The sequence below is a fragment of the Acanthochromis polyacanthus genome, chromosome 9 (genome assembly GCF_021347895.1).
Source record: "Acanthochromis polyacanthus isolate Apoly-LR-REF ecotype Palm Island chromosome 9, KAUST_Apoly_ChrSc, whole genome shotgun sequence".
Lineage (NCBI taxonomy): Eukaryota > Metazoa > Chordata > Actinopteri > Pomacentridae > Acanthochromis > Acanthochromis polyacanthus.
Genome location: NC_067121.1, coordinates 30745218 through 30771781, shown reverse-complemented (window position 1 = coordinate 30771781; position 26564 = coordinate 30745218). Strand labels below are relative to the sequence as shown.

Below are 26564 nucleotides of genomic sequence, written 5' to 3'. Positions count from 1 at the left end.
TCTCCACGACTCTGTGGACGGTCATCTGGCTGATGTTCAGCTGTTTGGCTATGTCAGACTTGTTGTGGCCAGTATGAAGGAGAGCAGATATCTCAACTCTTTTGACTTCCATCTTGATACAAATTGACCGGAGAACAAATTTGTATTAATAACACCTACCTATAAGGTAGAACTTTCAGTTTGTTTAATGGAAGTTTTCACTCCGACATGTAAACGTCTCTAAAGATCATGAAACCGAGTGTAACAGAACTTTTGCAAAGCCCGGTATGTACAGAACAAGCCAACAGAAGCACATTTTTTTGTCTTTTTGTGGTTGTTTTGTGTCTTTAAGATGTCACATTTTGGTTCTTAGTTTGTTTGGGTCTCTTTATGGTCTTCTGAGGTCCTTTTTATTATCGCTTAGTGACCATTTTCAGTCTCTGTAAGTGATTTTTTTGTTGGTCGAGCTGTTGTAGGTGAGCCGGTGTGCTCAAACTGCAGTGAGTGTGGAAGGGATTTTGTAGCTCTACACATTCTAGAGAAAGCAATAATGCAGAGTTACATCGAAGCCATTATAAAGCAGGAATGGTTTATTTTCATGCAACACTGACACAGGAAGATGAATTTTTATGGGTTTCGTCAATGATTTTAAGGACTTGTGTCTATTGCGCCAAGTCAATTGTATTTCAACAGCCTAAATTTAGAAATGTATGTGTAAATTTAACAGATATCATGTACAGAATAGGCCAACAGAGGCACATTTTTGTCTTTTTGTGTTTTTTTTTTTGCATCTTTAAGAGATCACGTTTTGGCTCTTACAGTTTGTTTGGGTCTCTTTATGGTCTTCTGAGGTCCTTTTTTATTGCTTAGTGACCAATTTCAGTCTCTTTCAGTGATTTTTGTGCTGGTTTAGCTGTTGTAGGTGAGCTGGTGTGCTCGAGCTGTGGCGAGTGTGGAAGGGATTTCATACATATTCTAGAGAAAGTAATAATGCAGAGTTACATCTAAGCCATTGTAAAGCAGGAATGGTTTATTTTCATGTAACACTGACACAGGAAGATGAGTTTTTATGGGTTTCGTCAATGATTTTAAGGACTTCTGTCTATTGCCCCAAGTCAATTGTATTTCAACAGCCTAAATTTAGAAATGTATGTGTAAATTTAACAGATATCATTTACAGAATAGGCCAACAGAGGCACATTTTTGTCTTTTTGTGGTTGCTTTGCATCTTTCTGAAGTCATGTTGTATCATAGTGTTTTTTTTTTTTTATTTCACTTTTTGAACTTTTTAGGACATTTCTCTTGCTTGATGATCTTTTTTTAGATTATTTAAGTCAAATTACATCTTTTAGTTAATTATCAACTGTTGGTTCTCTATGTCTGTCTCACTGGCTTGCATCAAAAATTAAAAAATAAAGACGAAAGCAGGCAGAAGTAAAAACAGAACTCATTTTAATGAAGAGCTTGATACAATATTTGAAAAATCCTACTTCCGACTGAAACCACAGCTACACATCAACTGAACTTTGCTTAAAGACATATTTACCGTTTAATTAACTGACACTGATAATGACATGGGCACCAAATTAGGTCAGTATTTTGCGGAAGGCATTTCTACGAATATCAAATCAACACTTCACAAAAAACAGTGCATGAGTTTTCAAACAATGGATCACAGATGAAAATATATATATATAAAAAAGATGAAACTATCATCTACGGTACAAAATATGTTACAACATATTCAAATTGTAGCAGTTTTTTACTCAGCTTCGCTTGATATGTGTAAAAAGGCTTTCGCACGTGACTGGAGTTGAGACCAAAAGCAGAGTATGAGGCACAGTTATCAAAGACAAGGCAATACAAGTCCAACATTTGGAAGCATATCCACCTTGCTCGGCCTTTCTGTTGTCATTTAATTGACTTTTTGTCATCGTGCAGAATTTTCTGTAACAGTGTCTCACTAAGAATGGTCTGCTGCAACTCATTCCCCCTCAGAGCAAGGCCAAGATTGAACCGTTGTTTACTTTGGACTGAGTTATGCGGAACCTTTAGGTCAACACTATGAGAGAGCGAAGTGCATTTATTTATAGAAATGGGAACAACACAAATGCTATTCTGTGACAGATGTATAGATAAGAGCTACAATATTGCAATATAAGCACCTGTTTGAGAAGGTGAAGGCAGTGATGAAGACAGTAAGGCCTTTGATGGAAACTATGTGCAACAGACACACTGGGGCTGAAAGAGCTCCATTCATCAGATTTTAATTAACAAAACTAGATATTTTAAATGAATAATCTTTGGACTTTGAACTTCTGTTGACACAAATAGAAAAAGTTTAAATGCAACTTTGGGAAATTTTGTCTTCATCATTTTCTGTCATCCCAGTAACTGAAAATATTTGAAGCCCCTTTGAAAGCATAAACACACTCACCCACAAATGTCAATGAAAAGGAGATCAAGCGTTCACTTACAATGAGAAAATTGAAAAATGTATATGCTAATGAAGTAATAACAAACCTTCAGGCAGATAAACTGCTGCTACTTTCTTATATGAATATATGTATTATTTTGAATTTAACAGTATTACGCCTTGCTGAGTTTTACCAATTCACTGTCTGACAGAGAGAAACTGATTTTCTAAACACGTTGCTGCCTTTTTGAGCACAGCTGCAGTAGAAAAAGTTTGACAATAGAGTAATAAACAGCTTAGAGCTTCTGTATAGTGCAGGCCAACTAAAGATTTGCTACAAGCAAAGTCGATTGGATTTTTAGTTTCATTTCACTTCTGCTGAGCAGCTCAGTAGGATCAAAAGTGTAAAAAAAAAAAAAAAAAAGAAACTATTTTGCAATCTCAGCTCAGAGTCTATGGAAGAACAGTAACAGTGGAAGTATTCAGATAAGCCTGAAGCATCATAGATGGACGTTATGAAGAATACTAAGAGGTGAGCTCATTGCTGAGCAGACTGAAAGAAATCAGATCATGTTGGTCCACTTTTAATCTAGACACGAACACGTTGGTCTCCGTCTGGGTATTATATTACAATCTCAACTTCCTCTTTACTCCATGACCCAGAGACTCTCTTTAGCTCAGCAATAAATAGGGGAGGAGGAGGAGAAAGAGCCAGGACGGTGACAAAAAGTTTCCATGCAGTCACATGACTTTGAACACTTGAGATGAGTTACGTGACGCTGCTCAAGAACAAATATTTAAAGTGACTACGCATTTTTCCAGCTGATTTAATGTCGAGACACTCCGGGTCAGGGTGAGGGGCTCATTACTCACTTCACTCAGGAGAGTTCACCCATGAATACATGATACTTTAGGATTGCTTTAATAGGAATGAACCTTAGTTTTACTGGAGGTTTTCCAGCATGTTAACAGTCCTCCTGCCACTCAGATAAAATGAATGTATTGAGGTGGTTTCCACATACACACAAATAAAGCAAAAACAAACACGCAACATAAAGCTAACAATAGTCTAGACATACAGTAAAGCATAACGTACCAAAATGAGTGAAATCCTGTTATCCATCCACCCAGAATAAAGGAATATAAATAAATCGCCACATAAAATAAAATCACTGATTCAGTTAAAATCTTTTGATTCTGATCATACAGAATACAACCTTTAAATCTCTGGTTGATGTTTGGATATGAACTGAAGTTTTGTACCTGCAACTCTTTTTGCTCGAACACCTGTTCTTCAGTGTTTTCGAGGGAGAAAGGCCGACAGAAACCACAAACACCCTCTTGATGACAATGGAACCAGTAAGAGTTAAGTGTAGTGTAAAGTTGGCACTGTCTGTAATCTGGAGTTTTTCCCATTGTTCTGTGCCGGCTGCTACACGTTCCTGGGGAAGCTGTAGGACATGGACAGCGGTGGTGCACTGGGGATCAGAGTGGTGGTCGGGGAGCTGATTTCAGGCGGGTACGGCTGCAGGCCGCTCTGCTTGTTGTCGTACAGCTTGCGGACGACGATGCGGCAGAATTCTTCGTTGTGTCTGTAACAGTTGTCCAGAAGCTGACGGACCTTTGCGGTGCGCGTCGGCTTGTTAACCACCAGTTCATAATCCTCTCGCATCAGCATGTCGCGGGCCAGCAGGGCGTCCAGGCTCTGGTTGAGGCAAGCTTCTGTCATCTGTGAGACGATCTTCTCGCGTCGTAATGCAATCCAGTGAGAGATGGGGCCTTGTGAAGGAGGGAAGTCTTCCAGTGGAGGCGAGTAATTTACTGGAAGAGTGATGGGAGGAGAAAGAGGAGAGACTTTAGAAAGTAGAAACACAATAAAAACAGTTCATTTGATTGAAGACCCCCTCCAGTGAATGTCAAATATGTAACACTGTTCATATGTCCATGCACGGTTTTTATATGCTAGAAAAAAAATCATGAGCGATTTAATCAGGCAATGACACATCTGACTGTTTCCGCCTTGAAACTGCAATATGTCGACTTCTGGGTTTCATATGTAACAAAAACTGAAAGAACCCGTCCTGCTAACCTTAAGAATGGAGCTTTCTGTATCATTACACCTCTTCAGTACTGGTTTCTGGTTCTAACATGTAGGGCTGAATGACTCCAATATTACAACTTAACATTAAGGAGTTCACACCGAGCTAAACTGTAGGTGAGCTGGTGTGCTTGAGCTGCAGCAGGTGGGCGGGGCTGAGAGAGCTGGACATTGTAGAGGAAGCGTCAGTGCAGAGTTACATCCAGACTATTTAAAGTGTAATATGGTGAGAATCCATTGTGTGTGTGTGTGTTCTGGCCTTTATAAACAAGGAGGTGTAATCATAGACTGTATATAAAGTGGACGTAGCATCTGGCTCCAAAATTGAAGCCCACCCGGAAGTGTCAAAAACTTGCAATATCACGCCGTCCACTAGGGTTGGCTCCAAAAAGCTTTTTCTCCATAGACCCCAATTCATTTTTGGAAAAAATAAAATTTGATAGACTGATTTTCTACAGCTCACGATTTTTTTCCCGTTAGTTTTCATGGTCAAAATGAGAGATCAGGTGGCCGATCTTAAAATAAATCAATACTGAATTTTAAATAAATCGTTAAAGTTGGCGGAGCCAGGGGGCGTGGCTATACTTGATAGACAGTCTCATTGACTGGTCCTGCCCCTAGTTGCTCTCCGGTCCAGTCTGTTTGATGACGCTTTTTACGTCACTGGCTCCAAAAAATCCAAAATGGCGACCAGGAAGTAGCAAAATCCAGGCTTCATTTTCTCGGCGTTGAAACCAACAGGTGACATCACAGTTAGTTTACGCCTGGGTGTAATTTAAAAGCTTCTATAAGAAGACATTTACTTCTGCCATTCCTCAAACCATCCATACCTAGATAACTTTCCAGCTTTACAAGCTAATTCAGATTCCTCAGATTCCTGTTGTCTGTGCTCACATATACTGTACTTTAATACAGCCAGATGACCAATAAGACTGTTAATATTTTATTTAAGACCACATATGAACCAGTAGTCACTTCAGAGCCTTTTCTAAACCGCTGCTCTGCACCACCAAAACACTGATTTAGTATTGAGTTTTGCTGAAAGTTCTGGTCTCACACAGTTTGTGTCAGTTGCAGTCAAATGTCTTGTTGTCAATTACAGAAACAGAGAGAGTCTTCTTCCCGTAGGTGGTGTGGACATTATTTGCCCTGAAAGCTACAGACACCTAAACAGCCTGATTACAACAGAACGAAAACCAGGGGTTATACGGTCACAGTGAAATAAACCATCTGTGCACTATTTTCAGCTGAAATACTGAAAGAAAGATGATAGGGACATGTGAGACTGTCACTAATTTGCTAAAATGAGTACAACATGGGACCTTTACGGCAGGAGGGAATTATATTCAAGGGATACATGGAGAGGGGTTTGATCAATGACTGAAGAAAGGCTTTAATTTTACCAAGCTAGCCCAATTTCATACGGAGCTTAAGTTTATTTGTATGCAGAATAGACCAAAAGAAAAAAAATAGCCTGAACTATGGGGATGACAATATTAGCTAGATAGAGTGTAAAAATATATGAATAATATGAGTCCAGGAAAAAACGTAACACTTTGTAGGTGCTACCAAAACAAGTAGGACCTGAAACGCACTTCTCGTCTCGACCTGGAAAAAGGACATTGGGCCACACACAAGAGAAAGATGGTGCTTTAAGTACCTTGCTGCCGAGGCTGAGGCTGAAACAGAGGTTGAGGCTTGAGGTTATGCAGCAGTGTCTCGCATTCTGTGTCTGGCTTGTTTAAGTCATTCTGGTCGTCGTTCAGATTGGCTGTGCAGTTGTCAGTCAGAGACTTTGGAGGCTCCGGAGTAGGAGCTATGAATGATGATGGAAGCCCCTCTACATCAGAAAGAGAAGAAGTAGTGTGAGGTACTCAGGTGGTTCATTAAGCTAATATTAAACACAGACTTGGATTAAACTTAATATCTTATCTTGTCTTACAACGGAGTTAAACTCTGTAAATGTTGTGGATCAGTGGTAGTAAATTAAATGGTTTGTGGTGTTAAATGATGGCAAAGCATTCATTGGTGTTGTCATTACGTTTTGAGGGAGGATCAATCATGCTTATGAGGTCGCGCGGTAGAGAAATATCTGTGTCCTGGGAGGAACAAGACCCTGAGCCAGAATTGGAGTTCTCCTGGGACAGAAAAAACACTCAGATTTATTTTACAGTTTCATATAAACATAATAACTAACCACACAAAGCTTCCCCAGGTATTTCTGCTCTGGGGGTAACTACACAAAGTCAGCATTATGTTGCTGACTGTTACTATTTTAGCTCATTAGCTTGTAAGTGTTATATATATATATATACACAAACCCATATACATCAAAAATTACACAATTTATCAGAGACAGAAAACGAACAGTCACCTTTCTGATCGCCATCTGTGACATCAGAAAACGAAACTAAAGCCTAAATCATATTTCATTAAAATCTCTTCATTCTACAGGCGACATTTAAACACATCACCGAAGATAAAGGTTTGCACTCATCAGATTTCACGAAAAACAAAAAAACTCTGTGCTCTGCGGTGCAACCATGAAGCAATGAGTGACTCAGCTGTGACAAAGAAGCACCTGACACACATCAGGTTGTGCTGACACAGAGTCGGTAGGAGACGGAACAAATTACCAACATGAGTAGTAAAATATCTATAGTTTGTAGAAAAAACTTTTTTCTTCAGTATTGGTAACACCTGTGGGCACTTAGGAAATCTTGATTCGAGGATTTTACTTTTTCTTCAGTTTTGGTAAATATAAAAAAAAATCAAAAGATGAAATTTTTCTTTTTTATGATTTTTGACATCATTACTGTAGAATACTTCACAGAAGATATTTTTTTAGTTCTCACTACATTCTAACCATTGTTGGGCAGTTTCCACAGGGGCGGAGAACTTTAGAATGCAGTAAAAAAAATGAGCCCACAGTGAGTAAAATTGTAATAGGGACAAGAAACACTCGGCATAGACATCAGAATCCTCTGGATACTGACCCGCCATGGGCTGGGTGTGTCCTTCCGTATGTTCAGAGAAGCCTCATCACTCCTCTTTTCACACACGTTCTGAGCTGAACAACAGACTGATCTCTGCCTTAGCTGTGGAGGAGCAAGAAAGACAGAGAACAACCAGATGTTAAGTTATGAATTGTTAAAATAAAACATGTCAAAAGGAATTAATAATGCACACATACAAGAAAACACTGAGAAGGATGTCCAACAGCACACAGGGGGACGTTACAGTTACAAAAGCAGAATAAAACTACTCTAAAAAAAAAAAGCTTGCAGAGCAGAAGTGATGCATCCGACCACATCGTTAAATATTCACTTTTCCAGTTCCTATATTTTCCCCTACAGAGGTTTTGTTGCCATTAAGTGTTGCTCATACTGAAGGGTCACATATGTAAATCACTGTTATACTTGGCTGACTTTTAGTGGCAAAAAGTGGTTGTAGCTGGTAAGATGACTGGATTTTTCCTACAGTGACTTTATACAAGTGAGGCTATTGTTATGAAATACTGGACTTTTAGTATCACCATTTATCTTCAGTATTCTGTGGCAAGACCAGTTTCAAATAATTCATTTATCATCTTACAGTAAAACAAACGGGGACATTTGAATTTTCAAAAATACACATAAATCCTAACATAGAAATGCTAAATAATGACTACATTCATTTGTAAATATTTCAGATTATGAGTTAAAGCCTTGTTTCTGTTTGTAATATTTATAAAGAGCACACAAATGAGACAATAACTCTGTACATTCAACTATGATCAGCTGGTATTTGAAGTATTTAAAGGTTTGCAGTGAATCATTATACTTGTGGTGGAAAAAGACTGACCAACTCCACATTTTTTTTGTAGTAGCTCTTGGTGTAATACAGTATTTGTTTTTGCCTCTTCCTTTCTACCAGATAACCACAGCTATCTAACATTTCCTCAATAGTTTACTTGTTTTTCACTGGAAACAATAGTTTCAGTCACGTTCATGCATATGTTTTCCCGTACCACACAACTGAAAAGAGGAAGGAGACAATAAAGGGGAATTATGAGGTAACCATTCATCGTGTTCTCTTAGTCACAGTGCAAGTACAATTGTCCCAAATTACACACAGTTCAACTTTCAGGTCTGGACTGACGTTGCATATTGAGACTTATTTTCTCAGTGTGTTCGGGATCGAGGGGGTTTCCTGAATCCCATCTGATGATTTTATTACCCGGCATTGTGTTGTGGTCATTTAACAAAAAAAAAACACTGAGTGTGTGCTGGTTTCAGAGCTGCAAGCAACTAATGTGAAACTGTAACTACAGTGAAAACAAAAAACAAGCTGTTGAGTATGAAGCCCATTTATATATATAAAAAACCAGCAGGTTACTGGAGCCTCTAGGCTGTCTGTCCTTGTAAAAGCCGTAAAACTAAGTGTTTTACTGTTCCTGCTTCCGTATTCATGAGCATATTTAATACACGTTTGGTCAAATTCAGTGTACATGTCTTCACAGTCTGCTAGCTCTCTCCTGAACAGAAGGATTTTGTTTGCAGACCTTGGTTCAGTAAATGCAAACAAAGTAGCTCAGACTTCACACAAAACTATTCCGTCGTGTCTTGTGCACGTTCATGCTCGTGCACGAGACCGGGGCAAAGGAAGTGGAAGGGAAATTAGAGGGGCGAACAACAAGTTTTGCATTTCCTCTGACTCATATGACGTTTTTATGTTGTCCGTTCCAGTTATGAAACACTTGAAGTTCAGAGAAACACTCCGCAGAGAGCTGAGATGATGCTACGTTTTATGTGATGCATTCAGTGCTCGTTACTCATTTTAAGGGGCTGGTCTCCAACAGTATACGGCTAGTGTCATTACACACACATAACCACGGCACATAATCAGTGCTATTTAAAACAAATGTGTCACAACTACAAGTACACCAACCAAAGCACAGTCACAGTGACAGCTGTGTCATGATACTGCATTCATAACCTGATTGACCAAAAAAAAAAGACACTTTCATGTCAAAGTGAAAACAGATTTCTACAAAGTACTAATCAACTTCATGAAAATATTAATTGCAAATATAAAATACAAAAAACAGGTGATTGTGTAAGTGTTCACCTGCTATATAACTCAACACAGGTACAGCCAATTGGTGATGTCATACAATTAGTGAAAAGGAGATCATCTGAGTGAAGGGAATGCCTCTTTAGGACTCTACACACTGTGCAAATTTCGGTCGTCCCAGACAAAAGATAACAACCGTGAGAGAATCGTGGTGATATCTTTGGTCTTGGCTCTAAATTGGTGGTCCTACGTCGCGCTGTGAGATGGGTCCAAGGAAGGCCGTTGTCATGCAACCGAAGACAAGCTGCGATAAAATTCTGATAGTGTGCTGCTGTAATCTACGTCAACTATCTAAGTAATAGAAATGCAGTATGAAATGATTTAGCGACACTGGCGCTAAATCCAAATAGATGATTTGTGGCAACAATGGCAAAATGCATCAAAACAATTATGTGGGGTTTAAACAAAGAAGACAGGCTAGTGGAGTTGTGGCAGTAGAAGCCTTTCTGGCGTGTCCTCCAACTCGAACCAAAACCAGGCAAAAAAGGATGAAGAATGGAAGAATATAGCGGCGGAATTGCAGCTCCCTGTTTGGTAGCCTCACATTAGCAGCTAGCAAACGCATACAAACACCGCTGTAAACAGTGGCCACAGCACTTAGTTTGTGTTATTAAATCCGTTCGTGTTCTGCTAGTTTCCCTGGGATTGTAGGTGCTTTGTTTATGCTTCGGTTGTTTACTTTTCATGGATGAATGGTGTACGCTTTTTGCATTCACAAATTTTCTTGTATCCAATCCCTGACTTGTGCTTTTTTTAATAACCTTTTCACAGAGCTGCCTGAAGTGAACTTTTGTCCTTATGGTGTAGTTAAAGCCAGGAGTCACTTTAAAGGGGTGAGTACTTTCAAAATCACTTTGTAAAACAATAGCTTTCAATGTTTTCATTTTGACATTAAAGAGTCATTTTTTTGTACATTTTTTGTCACAAAAGCTAAATTAAACTGACCATGATTCAATGTCAAAAGGCAATACAAGGAAAAACTTCCAAGAGGGGCAGTCAGTGCTTTATATTAATGCTCTAAAACAACATCCAGGAGTACATTAAAATAGAAGAAATGTGAAAAGCCTTTAGCTGACCTTTGACTTCTTGATCTCCAGCACAGCCTCCAGGAAGTCTATTTCATCAAACTTCCTCACCATGGGTTCCAGCTCAATTAGACACTCTGAAATTACAGTAAGAACACCACACTGCTAAATCTAATCAACAGTGCAACACAAACACTTTTTTTTACCTGGTGTCACATATTTTCCAGTCATGCGGTTCCATCAGTTTGAACCACAGTGCTTTAAAGTTTCTTTATCACATCATTTCAGTCATGTAACAGTAAGCTAACAGTTAGTCACTGCTCAGTCAGGATACAATCTAACATGATTTTCTTGTTACTCAACAAGAAAAATGTTAATCATCCTAAACTGTGTGAAAGTTCAGATCAATACAGTGCAGTCCTGTGAGTAGATAGAGTTCAAAATATTCACATTCCTGGTTTCAGTAACTTGTGTGATCTTACTGAGGAAGGAGGGTCGGTCATCGGGGTTAGCGGTCCAGCCGCAGGTCATGAGGCTGATGAGAGTTTCTCTGCTGGGGATGTCGGCGGACAGACTGTCCAGGCTGGTGTCAGGACGTGTCCCTCGCAGCACACTGAACATGATCTGCATCGGGTTGGTCACATCTAAACGCACACACATTAGTGATTCAAGTGAACCGACAGAAACAGGGGCAAATGCTAAACTGAAAAGCAGGAGCGTGACATCACAGGAAAACAAGTTACCTTCAAACGGTATCTGCCTGGACAGCACCTCCCACATAATGATGGCATAGCTAGATGAAGGAGAGAAACAATTCAAAGAAATCAGAGTTGCATCACTGGTTTCAACTGGTTTTTCCCGTCAGAGCCGAGGGACTTTACCACAAGCTTATCAGAGAGGCTACTTTGAGGAAGAGCGACTGTCTGACCTGTTGCAACCACCTCAACCTCTTGCCCAAAAAGCTGATTCACTGTCAGCTGCAGGGGAAAGTGGATTCTTTTTTTCTTTTAACTTTTACAATAATCATCACTCCCGCTCTGACAGATTCCTGGAATCAGACCCCTACTGGCTGTTTGTGTGCTGCTTGGCTGACACATTCAGCCTTTGGCATGTGTCCCTGTAGTGTTCTGTTTTGGTCTGTCAACATTCCAGTCTCTCGCTGACACATTTCTCACCTTGCCAGGCCAGAACACCTAATTTCCTAGAAGTGCCGTTTGTGCTCAACAAACATTGATACTATCAAATATAAAGTGTCAAGAGTTCACCTATTCACAAATTTTACAAAAAACTTTCCACTGACAATTTAAGTATCATGTACATGAAAACATCTAGATTAAACTAATGCTATTGATGTAAAAATTAAACTAAGAAAGAATGTAAACTGTTCAAACTATCAGATCAGGAGTCTCACCTGTACATGTCATGTTTCACATCGGCCCGCCGGCTCTTGGACGGGTCGTACTCTTCAGGGGGCATGTAGATCACTGTGCCGCCCATCTCTGTGGTCTTGGACCCTGAGCCTTTACTGACAGACAGCTGCCGCCACTTTGAAAGACCAAAGTCTGCAATCTGGAGAGACAGGAATAGTGGAAAGTTAGCGAGACAGGAAGCGCTGACAAGGACCTCTTTTTTACAATTATATTACTCCTAATGCAGTGTTTTCTTTTTAAGGTTGCAGTCTAGAAGTCGACTGGTCGGTCGGTTGGTTGAGATGCTCTCGTGTACATCGCTGCTTGAACAATCTCCAGTGTTACTTTCACGAGTAGAAAAGCACTACCTCGATAGCCTTCCAGGATTCATCATCTATTTTTGGCCGCAGCTTTAAACTGGCCCATCCTGATGAAGACTACGAGGTGTTTTTTCATAAATGAATTGGGGCTGGTTCACTCTGGTGTGTTCAGAGTCTGCTGCTGTCTTTTAAATATAAAAGAACATAAAAACAAGGTTAAAATGACTTTATATGGTGCAAATACTAGCTCTTTATATTTATGTATTATTGATTTAGCTAATAAGGCTAATAGGTGGACTGATTTAGTTCACCTAAAGATAACAGATTTTTATTTTTCTGTGACCAATAGACTGGCTAAAGACAAAACACAATTTCAGTGGAGAAAACTTTCTCTGTTTGACTACAGCTCTATTCTGTCAACTTCAAACAGTGTGACTGTATGACCCACTTGGATGGTAGTTTAAGAATTGTTGCATTAACTGATAACAGAAGCTACTAGGAGGCAGTTTTTTTTCTGTGATGTATGACCTTCAAATTCAAAGGAAAAGACAAAATAGAGTTTAAACACACTTATAAAGGGTTTATGAGATCAGTTAACTTCTCTTAAATGACGTATGAAGAACAAATTGCGCTATGTTAAAGATTTGAGCAGTGAAGACTGGTACATTTGCTCGCTACTGTTCGGTTTCAGTGGAAAAACACAATGTATGTATCACTGCATCAGAAAGATAAGTTACACGCGTTCTGTTTTCACGCACACTCAGTGAAGCTCTTTCAGTACAGGCTTGTCTTTCCTCTTTCACTCGTGCCACTCATATCTCTCTGACACAAACCTTCACATGAAATTCACCGTCCAGCAGTATGTTCTGCGTCTTCAGGTCGTGATGTAAGAGAGGAGGGTTCATGTTGTGGAGGAAATTCACCCCGAGGGCGATTTCGTACAAAATCCTTAGACGCAAAGGCCAGGCGAGAACAGGGTACATGTCCTTCTGTTAGTAGAGATTAGAGAGAAAGTATAAATTAAATCAACAAAGAGGGAAAGCATGTGTAATATTGCATTAAAATCACAGAGCAATACAATATGACGAAATGTTACAAGACCAGTAGGAATTTCCCTGGACTATATCTGTCTGCTTTTCTCAATGTTCAGCTTTTCTTCCTCTGCTTGTTACAAAGTTTCATGAAAGACTGTGAGTATTTCCAAGTTTCACTTTTGTTTGCTGTTTCAGTGACAGGATGAGTGAAACACAAAACGGAGAGCAAAAGCTACAACAGCAGAACAGAGACTCTTTGACTTCATCCAAAAGTCCAGAAACAAGAACTGTAAACTCATTCTAGTCAGCAGTGCAGCGGCGACACTAAACAAAGAGAACTGGTGTCTTTTCATGGTGATGGAGTTGAATTCTTTAGGAGTGACCAGCTTGCAGATGATCACTTCTTGGTGACATTAGGTTACTTATTGACGTGTAAATACCTCGTGGAGCAGCAGATCCAGGGAGCCATTGCTCATGAACTCGGTGACTATGCAGAAGAACTCGGGCTCGTTGCAGATGCCAAAGATCTGGATGATGTAGTTGAACCTGGCTTTGTGAAGCACCTCTGCCTCCTTCAGCAGGCAGTTCCTCTCTCTGAAACACAACAGCTGATTAGGTCAATCTTTATCCTCAGACCAAAAGAAATACTGATACATCAACAATGGTGACTTAAGAAGCGTGCTGAAGGCATAAATGATAGAAACAATTCTCAGGGTGTTAATCAGAATACTTTAAAATATTGATTTTTACCATGATGGGGTAAGTGTAGACCAAATCATGTGTATAATGATGAAAGTAATGACACTTTAATAACTAATTTGGTTAGTTTTAGACAGAGATTGCTCAGAATCCTTAATTAGAACTACAGAAATCAGTACACTGATGCACACTTTTAATCATACCAACATCACATGATCTTTTGTAACTGTCATCAAAGCATCGTACAGGACATTGAGGGGTTATTGTACTTAAAATACCTCTTAAAGATTTGATCAGATTAGTTTAGCATGTTTAAATTTGAGGAAGCCTGTCTTGTGAGTGTGTGGTAACGTTATCTAGAAACAGATGTTATCTAAAGACGGATCAATAAAACAACTCCTTGGCTAATGCACCCAAGAAGGCCGAGTCAATATATCATCTAATATTAACATACTGACAGAGCATGGATTAATTTATTACCAACTATGGGTATCCCAATATTTGTTAGCTCATGAGCAAAAAGGACAGTACAGAAAGATGTGTTGAGTTAATGTACAAACCGTGTCTCATTTCCGACTTTGTTTAACCAGATACTGAACTGATAAGTACTTTTTCTCAACAGTCAAACATCCTGCACATTAAATATTTTGCTCAGAATTCTTCACCAAAGATCATAAATACCAGTTTATATTTAGAACTGATTAATCAAATAGATGTTAACTATTAAATTAATCGCCAACTACTGCTGCTTCCGTGACCCAGCCCCAGATAAGCTGAAGAAAATAGATGGATGGATACTTTGGTAATCAACTGATCAGTATTTATTTTGAAGTTTATCTTCTTTGATTTCGGCTTCTTAAAATTTTTATTTTTTTTGCTTTCTTTGCTCCTCTGTGACAGTAAACTGAATATCTTTGGGTTGTGGACAAAAGACATTTAAGGACTTCTTTTCTTCCACAACGAAGCCCAACCAACTAATCAATTAATGTAGAAAGTAATTTAAAATTGAGAAAATCATCAGGTCCAGCCCCATTTTGGTTGCACATACATGTCACTCTCTGTTCAACCCTTAATACAAATATCAACATTGTAATACTGATTGGGCTACTGTTGATGTACTCAAAGTTATTGAAAATGTGCCAAAGAAGGTGAAATTGGAGTGTTATTGCAGCAGAGTCAGCATTCCCCAGCAAAAAACAAAAACAAAACACAGCTTTATCTGATTAATATAAATATTAACAGTTTTGATAATTATGGAAATTAATCAGGATCATTTAGAATAAAGTTACAACCCTGGAAAACAAATCCAAGGATGAGCAAACCTACAACTGTCTGACTTTATAATATTCTGTTTATAAATCACATAACTCTGAAAATAAAGACTCTGTGTATTATTTTTTAATAACACAGTGTAGTCTCAGGTCCTCCAACTAAACAACAGGGAGACAGAGGAAGTACGCGTTAAAACTCTACACACACAGAAGAATGAAACAACTTCTGAGCCACTTTAGATACAGCTGAATCAAAAGTACACACAGGATTAAACCAGCATCAGTTCACACCTTTATGGTCTAATCTCCAGATTAGTCAAGTTGCAGTTATTTATACAACACGTTTAAAGCAGCAGCTGATGATCCACAGAGCTTCCTAGTAAAAAAAATAAGATTGGCGTTACAAATTAAGTGTAAATATTAAGGTTAAGACACTGCAATGTTATGTATGGTGTGAATTTACCCTAATAATTTAAATATGAAATGTTAACCCCCTACTGAAATGACATAAAGACAACTTTATCTGACTAATTAAGACCCTACAGTATGATCAATTATGGGGATTAACCTAATTTAGAACTAAAGTTTGAGCCTGCAAAAATATCCATCAGAGCCCCCCAAAAATCCAAGGATTATCTGGATTACTTTAGAGCAAGCTAAAGTTTTTAAATAACCTAAATTAAAGGGCTGTCTGTGACTGCACAATACAATACTGCAGAATTTTACTGCAGTTTTCTGTCCAAGAGCGCATTTTATCTTCACATTTACAAAAGTTACCATTCCTTCCCCTCAGTATACATGACCTAGATTACTACAGGAGGTGCGCACTACCTTTCTCCAAAGGGAGAGTCGAGTTTGAGGCACTTGATGGCCACAGTGGTCCTCCAGTCGGAGTGCTGCGCCTTGAACACGGTGCCGAAGCCGCCTCTGCTCAGGTAGTACAGGTCCGTCAGCTTCTGGTAGGGGATCTCCGGCAAGGTGCTGGTCAGACTGCCGATGTTCACGCAGCCTGTAGCCACGGGGGGCTCCATGTCCGTCTGTGAGTGTTTTACGGAAACTCTCCGGGGATTTATGCTCCGCTAGGTCAGAATCTGAAAGCAGAACTGACCCTTCTGGTAAAGAGGAACATCTACAAGCTGGCTGCTAGCAAGCTAAGCTAACGTGGCGGGGGAGGACGCCTGGAAGAGGGAATATTTGAGCCGTTCGCCGGCGAAAACCGAGAAAACGAGCTCGGTTAAACGTTTGCGCTTCCCTCTGTCGGTTTATTCATGGTATGCAGCCGGCTGTCACCGGAGCAGAGATACCAGCCGCCGCTGAGCCGCTCCGCTCCGTCCAGGTGGGTTTGTTGTTGCTAATGACGACACACTGCCGGGTTCCGCGAGGTGCGTTCAGGAGCGCAGGATTTCACAGAATCACAAAGGTAACAGGATTGTATTCTCCAATTACCTCGGAGAGCAAAGTCAGAATTCAAATATGAAACACACACACACACAGAGCGAACTCCAGAAATGAAGAGGCTCCTTGTGTAACTAAAACGTATGTAGGAGCCTCAGGGCATACATTTCCTTTCACTTTCGCCGCAACAACGACGCCCCTCCTCAGCATGAGCTCAGCTGTTAATATCGGGAGTTTCAACATCTGGAAATCCCCCGACCCTGGGGCATTCCCATTATCACGTTGTTCATTTTAAAACGTGAGAAATTATTTATATCTTCTGACCTTTTTATGTCATTTAAAACATTCTGTGGAGCACAATGACAAAACAGTGTTTTAAAGTTCCCACACTGAATGGTTTTTTGCTGTTGTAAAGAACTTGGGGGTGTGCAGTAAAAGCTGCAGTATGCATCTATGATATGTAATGATGCTGCAGCTGTGCAGGTAACGCAGGTAATGTTAGCTTTGTTCATGTCCACAAGTCAGAGTTTTGTGGTAACTTTAAAGCTGTGGAATATTCAGGGATTGTGGGAACTTTAACAGCGACATGTGTACTGTGTTTTCATGCCCTCTATTGTGCATCAGTGCAACCAGTTTGTTTGCTTTTCTCCTACTCACACATCCTCTATTGTCATACAATCATATTCCCAATAAGACTTCTCATTATATTACTGTCTCCAGTGATATTAACCAGCACTCACTTCAGAGTCATTTCCAAGCTGCTGCTCTTCGTTGGGAAAATACTGATTTTGAAACTCACTATACATAAGTTAAAATGATCATTCAAATAGAAAGTTAATAACAATGGAAAGTTCTGGTCTTACACATTCAGTCACATCTGTATCAGCAGCTGTGCTGTCAATCACAAATGCAGAGAGAGTCTTCTTCCTGAAGGGGGCGTGGACAGCAACAAGTCGGCTGCATTTGAAGCTACAGACACTGAAACCACCTGTTAAGAGCAGAACTGAAACCAGTGGTTATACAATCATGGTGAAATGGACTATCTCTGCAGTACTTTGAACTAAAAATAAAAAGACACGTTCTAGAGACATGTAGAACTTTCATTTCTTTTATCAGAAAGGACACAATATGTGACCTTTAAAACCTGATCATTTTATGACTTAACAGCAAATTTCTCAATGAGCAAAGAGTTTTATTATTATTGTCTCTCCTGAATAATTTTACTAATAATCATTGTCCATTTAACTGTCACATTTTACATATTTTCTTACAGTTAACATGGAACACAAACAAAAATTCATTATGTGCAAAAATCTGTTCCAATAACACTAAAATAAAATCATGTATTCAAAACATATTTTTATGTATACACCACTATAAAATGTGATTGAATACATCTATTACAATGTAATAACAGTTTTTTAATGTTATCATATGATGTACTGCAGGTTTGCTGTTGGTGCGTTATATAAACAGAAAGTGCTCTTCCTGTCTGTAGACATGACACACCGTGAAGCACATGACTGTGTTGGCGTTGTAATTCTGTAACCTGAAACCCCCATAAAGCAGAGTGTGCCAACAAATGAGGTAGCGTGTAAAAATGACTGCTTATATGGATCTCACACAATGTGCCTTGTTGTGTTTTTGATGAACCAACAGGACTGTCAGCCTGACAACCACAGCACAACTCAGGCAAGAAGCCCAACGTGGATTATGGACACTGTTTGTTTTCCAGCTCTAACATTCAGTTTGCTCTATTCTGGTGTAAGTAGACACTCCTCGTGTGTGTCCTTGTGTTTTTATGTGGATTAACTTTATGTATTTGCCGACAGTACCTCAGTAAGGTCAGCTCCGATGGCTTTTCCCTTTGTTCCGGTCCCCTTTCCAGTGGACTGGTCCAGAGTGAGCAGGTCCTGCTCTAAGAGAGCGTCTCCCATACAGACTAACTCGTCAAACTGTGAGAACCCAGCTCTAGAAAGTAGCCTGCTGGTGAGAAGACATGGACCCTGGGGTGCTGCAGCTGGAAGTCCCACCCTGGACGAGACCTGGAGTGGACCCAGAGGGGACGTGTTGGACGGGTCACCCACACTGCTGGAGGGTGAGGGGAGATGTGGGGAGAGCTGGATAGAGAGACCGAACTCTCCCACACTGCTGGGCTATGAGATCCTGGAGGAGAGGCCAAAGTTCACGGTAGGAATTTATAGAAAAGATCTGCTGGCTGTGCACAATAGAGAAGAAAATAGGTCTTATTACATAAAAGAAAATAAAGGAATTTCTATTCTGTCACCACCTGTATTGGAAACTAAACTTTTCTGATTACGAAAAAAATACATGGCTAGATCTGAATCAAAAACTGATGTTGTTTGACACTTAAATTTTTGAATCTGATATCATCATGTATTCTTTTTTCTAGGGTGTTAAGAGTGTGTGTGTGTGTGTGTGTGTGTGTGTGTGTGTGTGTGTGTGTGTGTGTGTGTGTGTGTGTGTGTGTGTGTGTGTGTGTAGGTGTGTAGGTGTGTAGGTGTGTGTGTGTGTGTGTAGGTGTAGGTGTGTGCGTGTGTGCGTGCATTCGTGTGTGTGTGTGTGTGTGTTGTTGACTGCGCAATACTGTTGAATGGGCAAAACCGGTCACAGTCACATGTGCGATCATGTCAGTATATTTTGCAATTGCAAGTATAATTCCCCATTCTCAGGAGAACTAAAGTAAAAATCTGTAGACTGACAATAAAAACGTTTATCTGCAGTTTTGGAATCTTACATTACTGTCATTATAAATGAACTTTACTGTTTCTTTCATCTACAGCAATGTTAAGGCCTGTTTGGGTGAAAAATGCGTGTGGTTTAGTGAACCTTTAGAATGGGGGAAAAACAGTAGATGTCTTAATGGACAATAATGAAGACGTCAGTTAAACTATTAAGAAACCATGCAATTATAGAATAAGGCCATTAAAAGAAAGCTGTTTAACTAATTAAACATTTTTGAGGAAACAATTTGCCAGTAGTGATTTAATTTTAATATTGGTGTGTAATGAGGCCTGCTCATATAATAATGATTATGTAGCCAGCTGACTAAATGAAGCAGAATACTTGCTAGGAAATAATTGTGAATTCTTCCAATAAAACGTGCATTTAATAAAATCAGTCATTCATTGTCTTTTATTGTGGAATGCAAGCAGAGTAATTTTTCTTTCTCAGTGTCAAGAACAGATGTTTTTCTGCTTCTGTCTTATGCCCAGAGTACAATAAACACCTGAATAACTGAAGGAGGTTGTAGTGTAATATTTTTTGGGTACGATGTGCTTAAAGTAAAAGTTGGTATAATTATGGCAAATGCTGTTAGACCAGAGGTAAAACATGTGACTTTGGTGTGAAGATACATGTTTTTTGGGAAAATATGTGATGTACTCAAAACAAAATGATGTAAATTTAAGGTATTAGATCTTTTAACATATATTAGAATACTATGCATGAAATCTGTCACAAAATAATAAGGGTAAGATGTGGAGTAGGGCTGCAACAACGTATCGATTAAAAGCGTTGGCAACAAATTTCATTATCGATTTGTTGTCGCATGTTTCATGCGTCACTCGCCGTGTCGTGGAGCCGTCCACTTCATAGACATGTACACTAGACCAGGGATGTCAAACATGCGGCCCACGGGCCAAAACTGGTCCAGTCTGGCCCACTGGACGACTTTATGAAGTATAAAAATTACAGAGAAGACATTAACTGCAAATTGTTAATTTGTAAAACTATAAATTTAAAATAATTTCTCGACCTTGACAAGTTGCTTTGATCATAAAGTAAAATACTTTCTTGCTTGTTGTTCTTTTGTCAGTTTGTGTCTCATTTTTGTAATATTTTGTCTTATTTTTTGTCTTTTTGTCTGACTTTTTGTCGTTTTTACTCGTTTTTGTCGTTTTGTTTCCTTTTTGTCTAGCTTGAAATTTTTATCTTATTTTTGTCATTTTGTGTTTTGCTTTATTCATTGTTTTGTATATAATTTTTGCTGTTTTGTTTCATGCTTTTGTCATTTTTTGGCATTTGTGTGATTTCTTTTGTCTCATTTATCCATTTTTTTGTCTAATTGTCTGTTTTTTTGTTTTGTTTCATGTCGCTTGTCTCATTTTTTTGTCAATTTTTTCCTTTCTTTTCTCATTGTGACTCTTTTTGACGTTTTGTGGCTCATTTTTGTAATAGTAGAGTGACATTTGCTGGATTTGGTTGATTTTATTTTATTTTTTGTGAATGTTCTTCAGAAACATTGTTAACATTTCTTGCTGTGATGTTCGGTGCAGCTTAAAGTGTGGTAACTGCTGGTCAAGATGCACGTTTATAAAGATGCACTTCAATCATGTGTTTTGTAGGTTTATAAGATCCTGGTGGTGGGGAGTCCAGGAGGAAGATGGGTGATCTTCAGACGATACACAGACTTCTGCAGGCTCAGCATCAAGGTGACAAACACATCATGCACCTCGACAGGAAAACTTCAGAAGATTACGAAATGGGATATTGCTGAAAGCCCAAAGGGGTATAATGACAGATGAGACGTGTAATCAGTTCACGCCAGTTGTGCATAAGAGAGCATAAGAGAGCAGTTTTTCCTTGTGACCTCAGAATATTTCTATTTGTGATTCATCTCAGTAGATTTTTCCATTAGGTGTATAGCTGGGTCACACCAGATTCAGCATATCTGATTTAATGAAGTCATTTTAGCAACTTAATCGAGTTTTTTTTAACATCTCACTGTGAGTGCTGTGGTTTGTCTTTCAGCTGTGGCCTCATGACCCGACAACGCTTTTGGCTCTGAATGATGTGTTGCCATAGTGATTTTGTTTTCGGTTTCTTTTTGTCGGTTGCTTCGGTGCAGCTTAAGGAGCTGTTTCCCAGCTGCCGTCTAACTCTGCCTCCTAAGCGTTGGCTCAAAGACAACTATGAGGAGGAGTTTCTGGAGAAGAGGCAGGCCGGATTGCAGACATTTCTGCAGAACCTAATGTTACACAAAGATGTCATCAGAAGGTGTGTGTTGTGCGTTTTTCCAATACTTTACAGAGACTGACTTAATTCATGTGTGATCTTGACTTCTATATGAATTTCTTTGTCCCCCAGTGAAGCTCTGAGACACTTTCTGTGTTTGGTTGATCCTCCGAATCCATTTGACAGCCTCGAGGAAAGCAGGGTGAGGTCACTTTCATTGCAAAAGTATTGTTATATGTCAAGACTGTTGTCTAAATCAATCGGCTGCTGTTTGGGGTTCAGGCTTTTTGCGAGGCTCTGGAGGAAACCAACCATCGTTTTCAGAGGGAACTGGTGGAAAAACAGACAGAAGCTGACAGGTTGAAGAAGACTCTGGAGGAGAAGGAGAAGTACAGCGACCTGCTGGTGAAGAGAGTCAAGTAAATACACACAAAGTTGTACAGCTAGAAAAACACCAGAGGCCTTTTGTACGCTGTGCTGAAATGATTTCCTCCTACGCAGATCCTTGTCACGTTATTCTGAGAGTTTTGATGGGCCCTGTGAGACAACCGAGATGATCCCCACCGACGTCAGCACTCAGAGAGAAGGATTTACGGATGTGGATGGATTTCAGCGAAATGGGGATGAAGATGATGGCAGAAAAAGCTGACTAAGATTCAGAATGGTAACTAGCAACAGCTGTCATCACTCAACAGCAATGAAGGATGGAAATAAGAGAGTTTTATTCACCTTTTGTCTATCTTTGCTGAATATTTTCAGCGTTGGTGAGCGTCTGAACCACCAGTAAAAAGCCAGGAAGCTTCCCAGACAACTGCAGCCAGGATTCCACGTTTGCACTTTCTGCTGAAACATCATTTCATAGAAGCAGAAGCTCAGTGACTGAATCATGGAGAACAAAGAACACGCGGATGCAATCTAATGTAACATCCTGAATACATGCACTGATCAGACACAACACTGAAGTCTGACTGGTTGTCGATTACAACCCTAAAAACTAATTTCTGCACTTCAAAGTAACATATTTAAAGTTTTCAAACCTTTTGCAATGTGCAGATCTAACAAGCCCCCACCTCTACATACTCCACATTTGCTGCAGCTCAAGCACACCAACTCATCTACAGCTCTGCTCAAACGATGTAAACCTACTCCACACTGCACAAGGGCAAGTTGTAATATTGGAATAATTCAATCATAGATGATAGAAATTGTCAATGAAAATCAAAATGCTGAACCCTAGCATGTAAAAACCACCATATCGACACGTCAACAAGTAAAAACATTTCTAATACAGTGTAAGCTCCCCTCATGTCACCAAAACAGCCCTGAATTATCAAGGCACCAACACTGGACCTCTGTGCACAGAGGCCGACCACTGCTGCGTTCCAGCTCCCTTGTTTAGTCCGTATAGTCATTTTTGAGCTTTTTAAGTTTATTGAGGAGTTGGTCGAGGGTCCACTCGTACCCGGCTGCAGCCATCTGCCACTGGATATTTTGGAATACTGGTTTGGCCTAAGAGGCTCCCTGTAACTGACTGAATTTTGCTGCTTGGATTTGTTTTCCATCTTTAACCGGTTTTCAAAACACAAACGCTAAACACTACTGCTAGTTGCCTGGCTGTTTAAAGATGGCGGTTCTGTGTTTTCGTCATTCATCGTCGGTCACCGTAACCCCGTCTCCAGTCCGTGACGTACTCGGTTCTTAACTCTGGCCCCAGCAAAGAGTTGGTGCCTGAAAAGCACCAGTTTTTGGAGCCTGGAGCTTAGTTTGTGGAAACACAAGAACTGGTGCTAAGTCAGGCACTGGCTCCGAACTAGAACTGGAGCCAGCTTGGTGGAAAAGGTGGTATCTGGCACAGGGAAGTTGACGGCAGATTCTTTGGTTCCTGTGGGTTGTGGGCCGGGATCCCAGTGGACAGGGATTGCTTTGATGCATGCTGTGGATACTTAATGTGAGTGGGATGTGACGAGTTTAGAGGACGGTTCAACACATTTAAGTCATTTTCTGGAAAGTTTTTGGAGCTTTTTTTAGTCAGCAACAACGTTTAGGTGGGTGGTACATGCCACATTAACGTCCATATGAAAACCAGAACACAAGATTTCCCAGCAGAACATTGCCTGAAATGATAAACGTTATTTACTTCATCTGTCTTTCATGCTCTGACTGATCAGTGTTCAGCCTAATTGTTGAAAACTAAGTTGAATAAGCTACTGTGTGTGTAAAGTATGTATTTTAGGATACCAGAAGCAATGCGGTTTTTCATTAGAAAGTGAATATCAACCATAAATATCTCAAAATAAGAAGCATTTTACATTCTCAGTGTGCCTGTTTGTTGTCTTGCTTTAATGAAGGAAGACTCTGTTCCCTCCATTAGATCCAGATATTTATTTTGAAGAATTCTTTTCCTTTTAAGCCATGTTCTGAGATGATCTGGATCGTGATGTTCCGCTAATGCAGACGGTTTTGGAGCCAAAGAAATATGAAACAAACATGACCAGTAGGTGGCGCTTTAGTACAAGAGGAGTTTCTGAAAGTAAAGCAGCTGCATCTGAATGAAGAGATGCTGGGAACTTGATGTTCTGTTCTCAGCTCAAGGACGTCTGGAGTGCCGAGGAGAGAGCGCAAGAGAGATGTTTTCCTCTTCAGTAGCGAATAACGGCTCACAATCAATGAAAGGTGTATGTGTGTGTGTGTCATGATCAGACCTATACAAGAGAGGCTCATTCATACCAGCTCCATTATCAGCCTGAAGAGCCATTTTGTTGCTTCCATTCACCCATTCTCCCTGAATTATTGAACAAATCACAGACATGAGCAGCAGATCTTATGTCTTGAAGCAGCAGATCCATATTTATACGGCTACACTGAACATGTCTGTAGATTATTTTTAATTTTTGTTTATACTGCACTCTGAAAACTTACAGTATAAACAATGAATGTGAATGATATATGGAGAATACATTTGTGCAGGACTGCAAAATGAAAAGTGTGAAATGTCAAAGTCAGCTCAATTTTCATAGTTATCATAGTTAGACTACTTTATGTTCCAAAAAACATTCACTCTTAAATAAAAATAATGGTCCCTACTAGATGAATCCCATATTATGGACCTTCTGATCACTTTGGTAATTTCTTGACTTTTCCTTTGCTGCCATCATCAGGTTGAAACTTCATTTGTCAAATTCTTGATTTATGGCCAATTACCTTTTTTTTTTTTTTTGTCTGCAAGTCCACTCAAAAATGACACCAACCAACCATGGTGTCATTGCTTAAGCTTCATGTGCAATTTTTTTCTTCTTCTTTGTGACTGTGACCGTTTATGACCAATTACCGATCAAACCAAGATATTCTGATTAGCTGCACCTTACTTCATGTTAAGTGATAATTAGCAAATGTGATGTTAAGAGTCTGAACTAAATGATCTAGTATTTCCTTTCCTTAAATCTGAACACTAGCTTACAAGCACCATGTTTACAGCCACACAAGGTCGCTTTCTTTCACCACTAAAGTATTTCTGTGCTATTATTATATTATTGTTGGATCAAAGGAGAGGTACGGATGAGAATAACGTAACAATTGAGCCCAGTTAAGCAATTACATGGAGGCCACCTCGAGTGAACTGCTATCAGATGTCCATTACAGACGTACTGAGCTAAATCAAATTTTAGCATTTCTTATCTGTTCAAATTTGTGATATAGACCATCTGCCACCCTGTACTCATAGATCACATACTGTATCAAAAAGCATTTCACAATCAGATATCATGGTTATTGCCATTTTATTTGTGATGTTTTATTGAAGCAACAAGTAGGTCAGACATCAGAAACTCAGTTATCAGTGATGTGTGTAACTGACGGTTTATCTGTGTCAAAATGATGGACCGCTGCTGTACGTTTTCATTTCTCTTCCAAAAAGACAACTTATTCTGGTCTACATCTGTTTTTAGAAGCAGAAATTTGGCACACACTCCACAAGAAAAACTTGAATCTGAGGTGAAGTGAAACTGTAAAAACAAGGTCAGTGGGGATGCAGATGCTTCATTGAATATGATTCCAAGATCAAAAAAATGAAAAAAAAACAACGCTTCGTAATACTTGGCTCCCTTGCACGTGAATTTGCAGCGTCCCACTGTTTAGGATCGACTGCAAAATTTGCAGCATGTGTAGCTAAGAACAGAACTCTTTTGCAGTCCTGAATACTTTGCCAGGCTAGCAGCATCAAAGACTCACAGGCGCCTTTATGGCAGGTGTACAGACTGCACTGGAGATATTTTCTGACAAGTGATAAATAAATATTTTTTACTTTCAGCAAATCAGGCGTGAAATCTGATTCAAAAGTTTCACACAGGGCAAGTTTATTTGAAGTCGCACAGTGACAGAAGTTTTAAATAAATCTTTAATGAATCATCATTTAAAAATGCTTTTTGTGTTTTGTGGGCTATCTCTGTTTCATATTAACCAAGTATGAATGTTAATTTGATAATCTGGAACATTTGTATGTGACAAATATGCAAAAATACAAGCACTTTATATTTTTTACCCTGAACTGATTTGTCTTTTTTTTTAATCAACATTAGAGAGAAAATTACAGCAAAACCACGATTTAAAGGGTAATAAAGTACCAGCCCACTCCACTGGGTTATTCCTCCCACTGTGACTGCAATTGATCTTATCAGAGAAGCTGTTAAACAAACGTTTCAAAGATTCATTGTTAATTAAACATTTCTAAACGTACCATAAATGTGCTTTAGTATAGGCTACATACTATAGGCTATAGACACTCGAGGTTAAAGCGATGAATTCAAGGGCACTGGCTTTACTAATATTGT

At 39.4% G+C, this 26564-nt stretch overlaps 2 protein-coding genes across 5 annotated transcripts; one reads left to right on the top strand and one right to left on the bottom strand.

Annotated features, from left to right (window-relative positions):
- Positions 1-1414: 1414 nt before the first annotated feature.
- LOC110964674 (receptor-interacting serine/threonine-protein kinase 2) lies at positions 1415-18721 on the bottom strand. 4 transcript variants are annotated; one of them, XM_051953989.1, is made up of 12 exons: positions 18597-18721; positions 17625-17749; positions 13837-13990; positions 13196-13351; positions 12045-12202; positions 11377-11426; positions 11116-11277; positions 10685-10770; positions 7490-7591; positions 6535-6631; positions 6154-6333; positions 1415-4216 (listed from the first exon to the last, which is right to left on the bottom strand). In XM_051953989.1, exons 3-12 carry the CDS (start codon positions 13870-13872, stop codon positions 3828-3830), a joined length of 1416 nt encoding a protein of 471 aa, XP_051809949.1. In that variant the 5' UTR covers positions 13873-13990; positions 17625-17749; positions 18597-18721; the 3' UTR covers positions 1415-3827. The 4 variants fall into 4 exon arrangements, with proteins under 4 accessions (XP_051809949.1, XP_051809948.1, XP_022069156.1 ...); XM_051953988.1 differs by lacking the exon at positions 18597-18721 and having other exon boundaries at positions 17625-18425; XM_022213464.2 differs by lacking the exons at positions 17625-17749; positions 18597-18721 and adding an exon at positions 16198-16728.
- Positions 18616-26281, top strand: LOC110964086 (sorting nexin-16-like). The gene is made up of 7 exons (XM_022212700.2): positions 18616-18951; positions 21129-21215; positions 21632-21780; positions 21871-21940; positions 22021-22157; positions 22240-22402; positions 22498-26281. Exons 1-6 carry the CDS (start codon positions 18616-18618, stop codon positions 22385-22387), a joined length of 927 nt encoding a protein of 308 aa, XP_022068392.2. The 3' UTR covers positions 22388-22402; positions 22498-26281.
- The last annotated feature ends 283 nt before the right edge of the window (positions 26282-26564 follow it).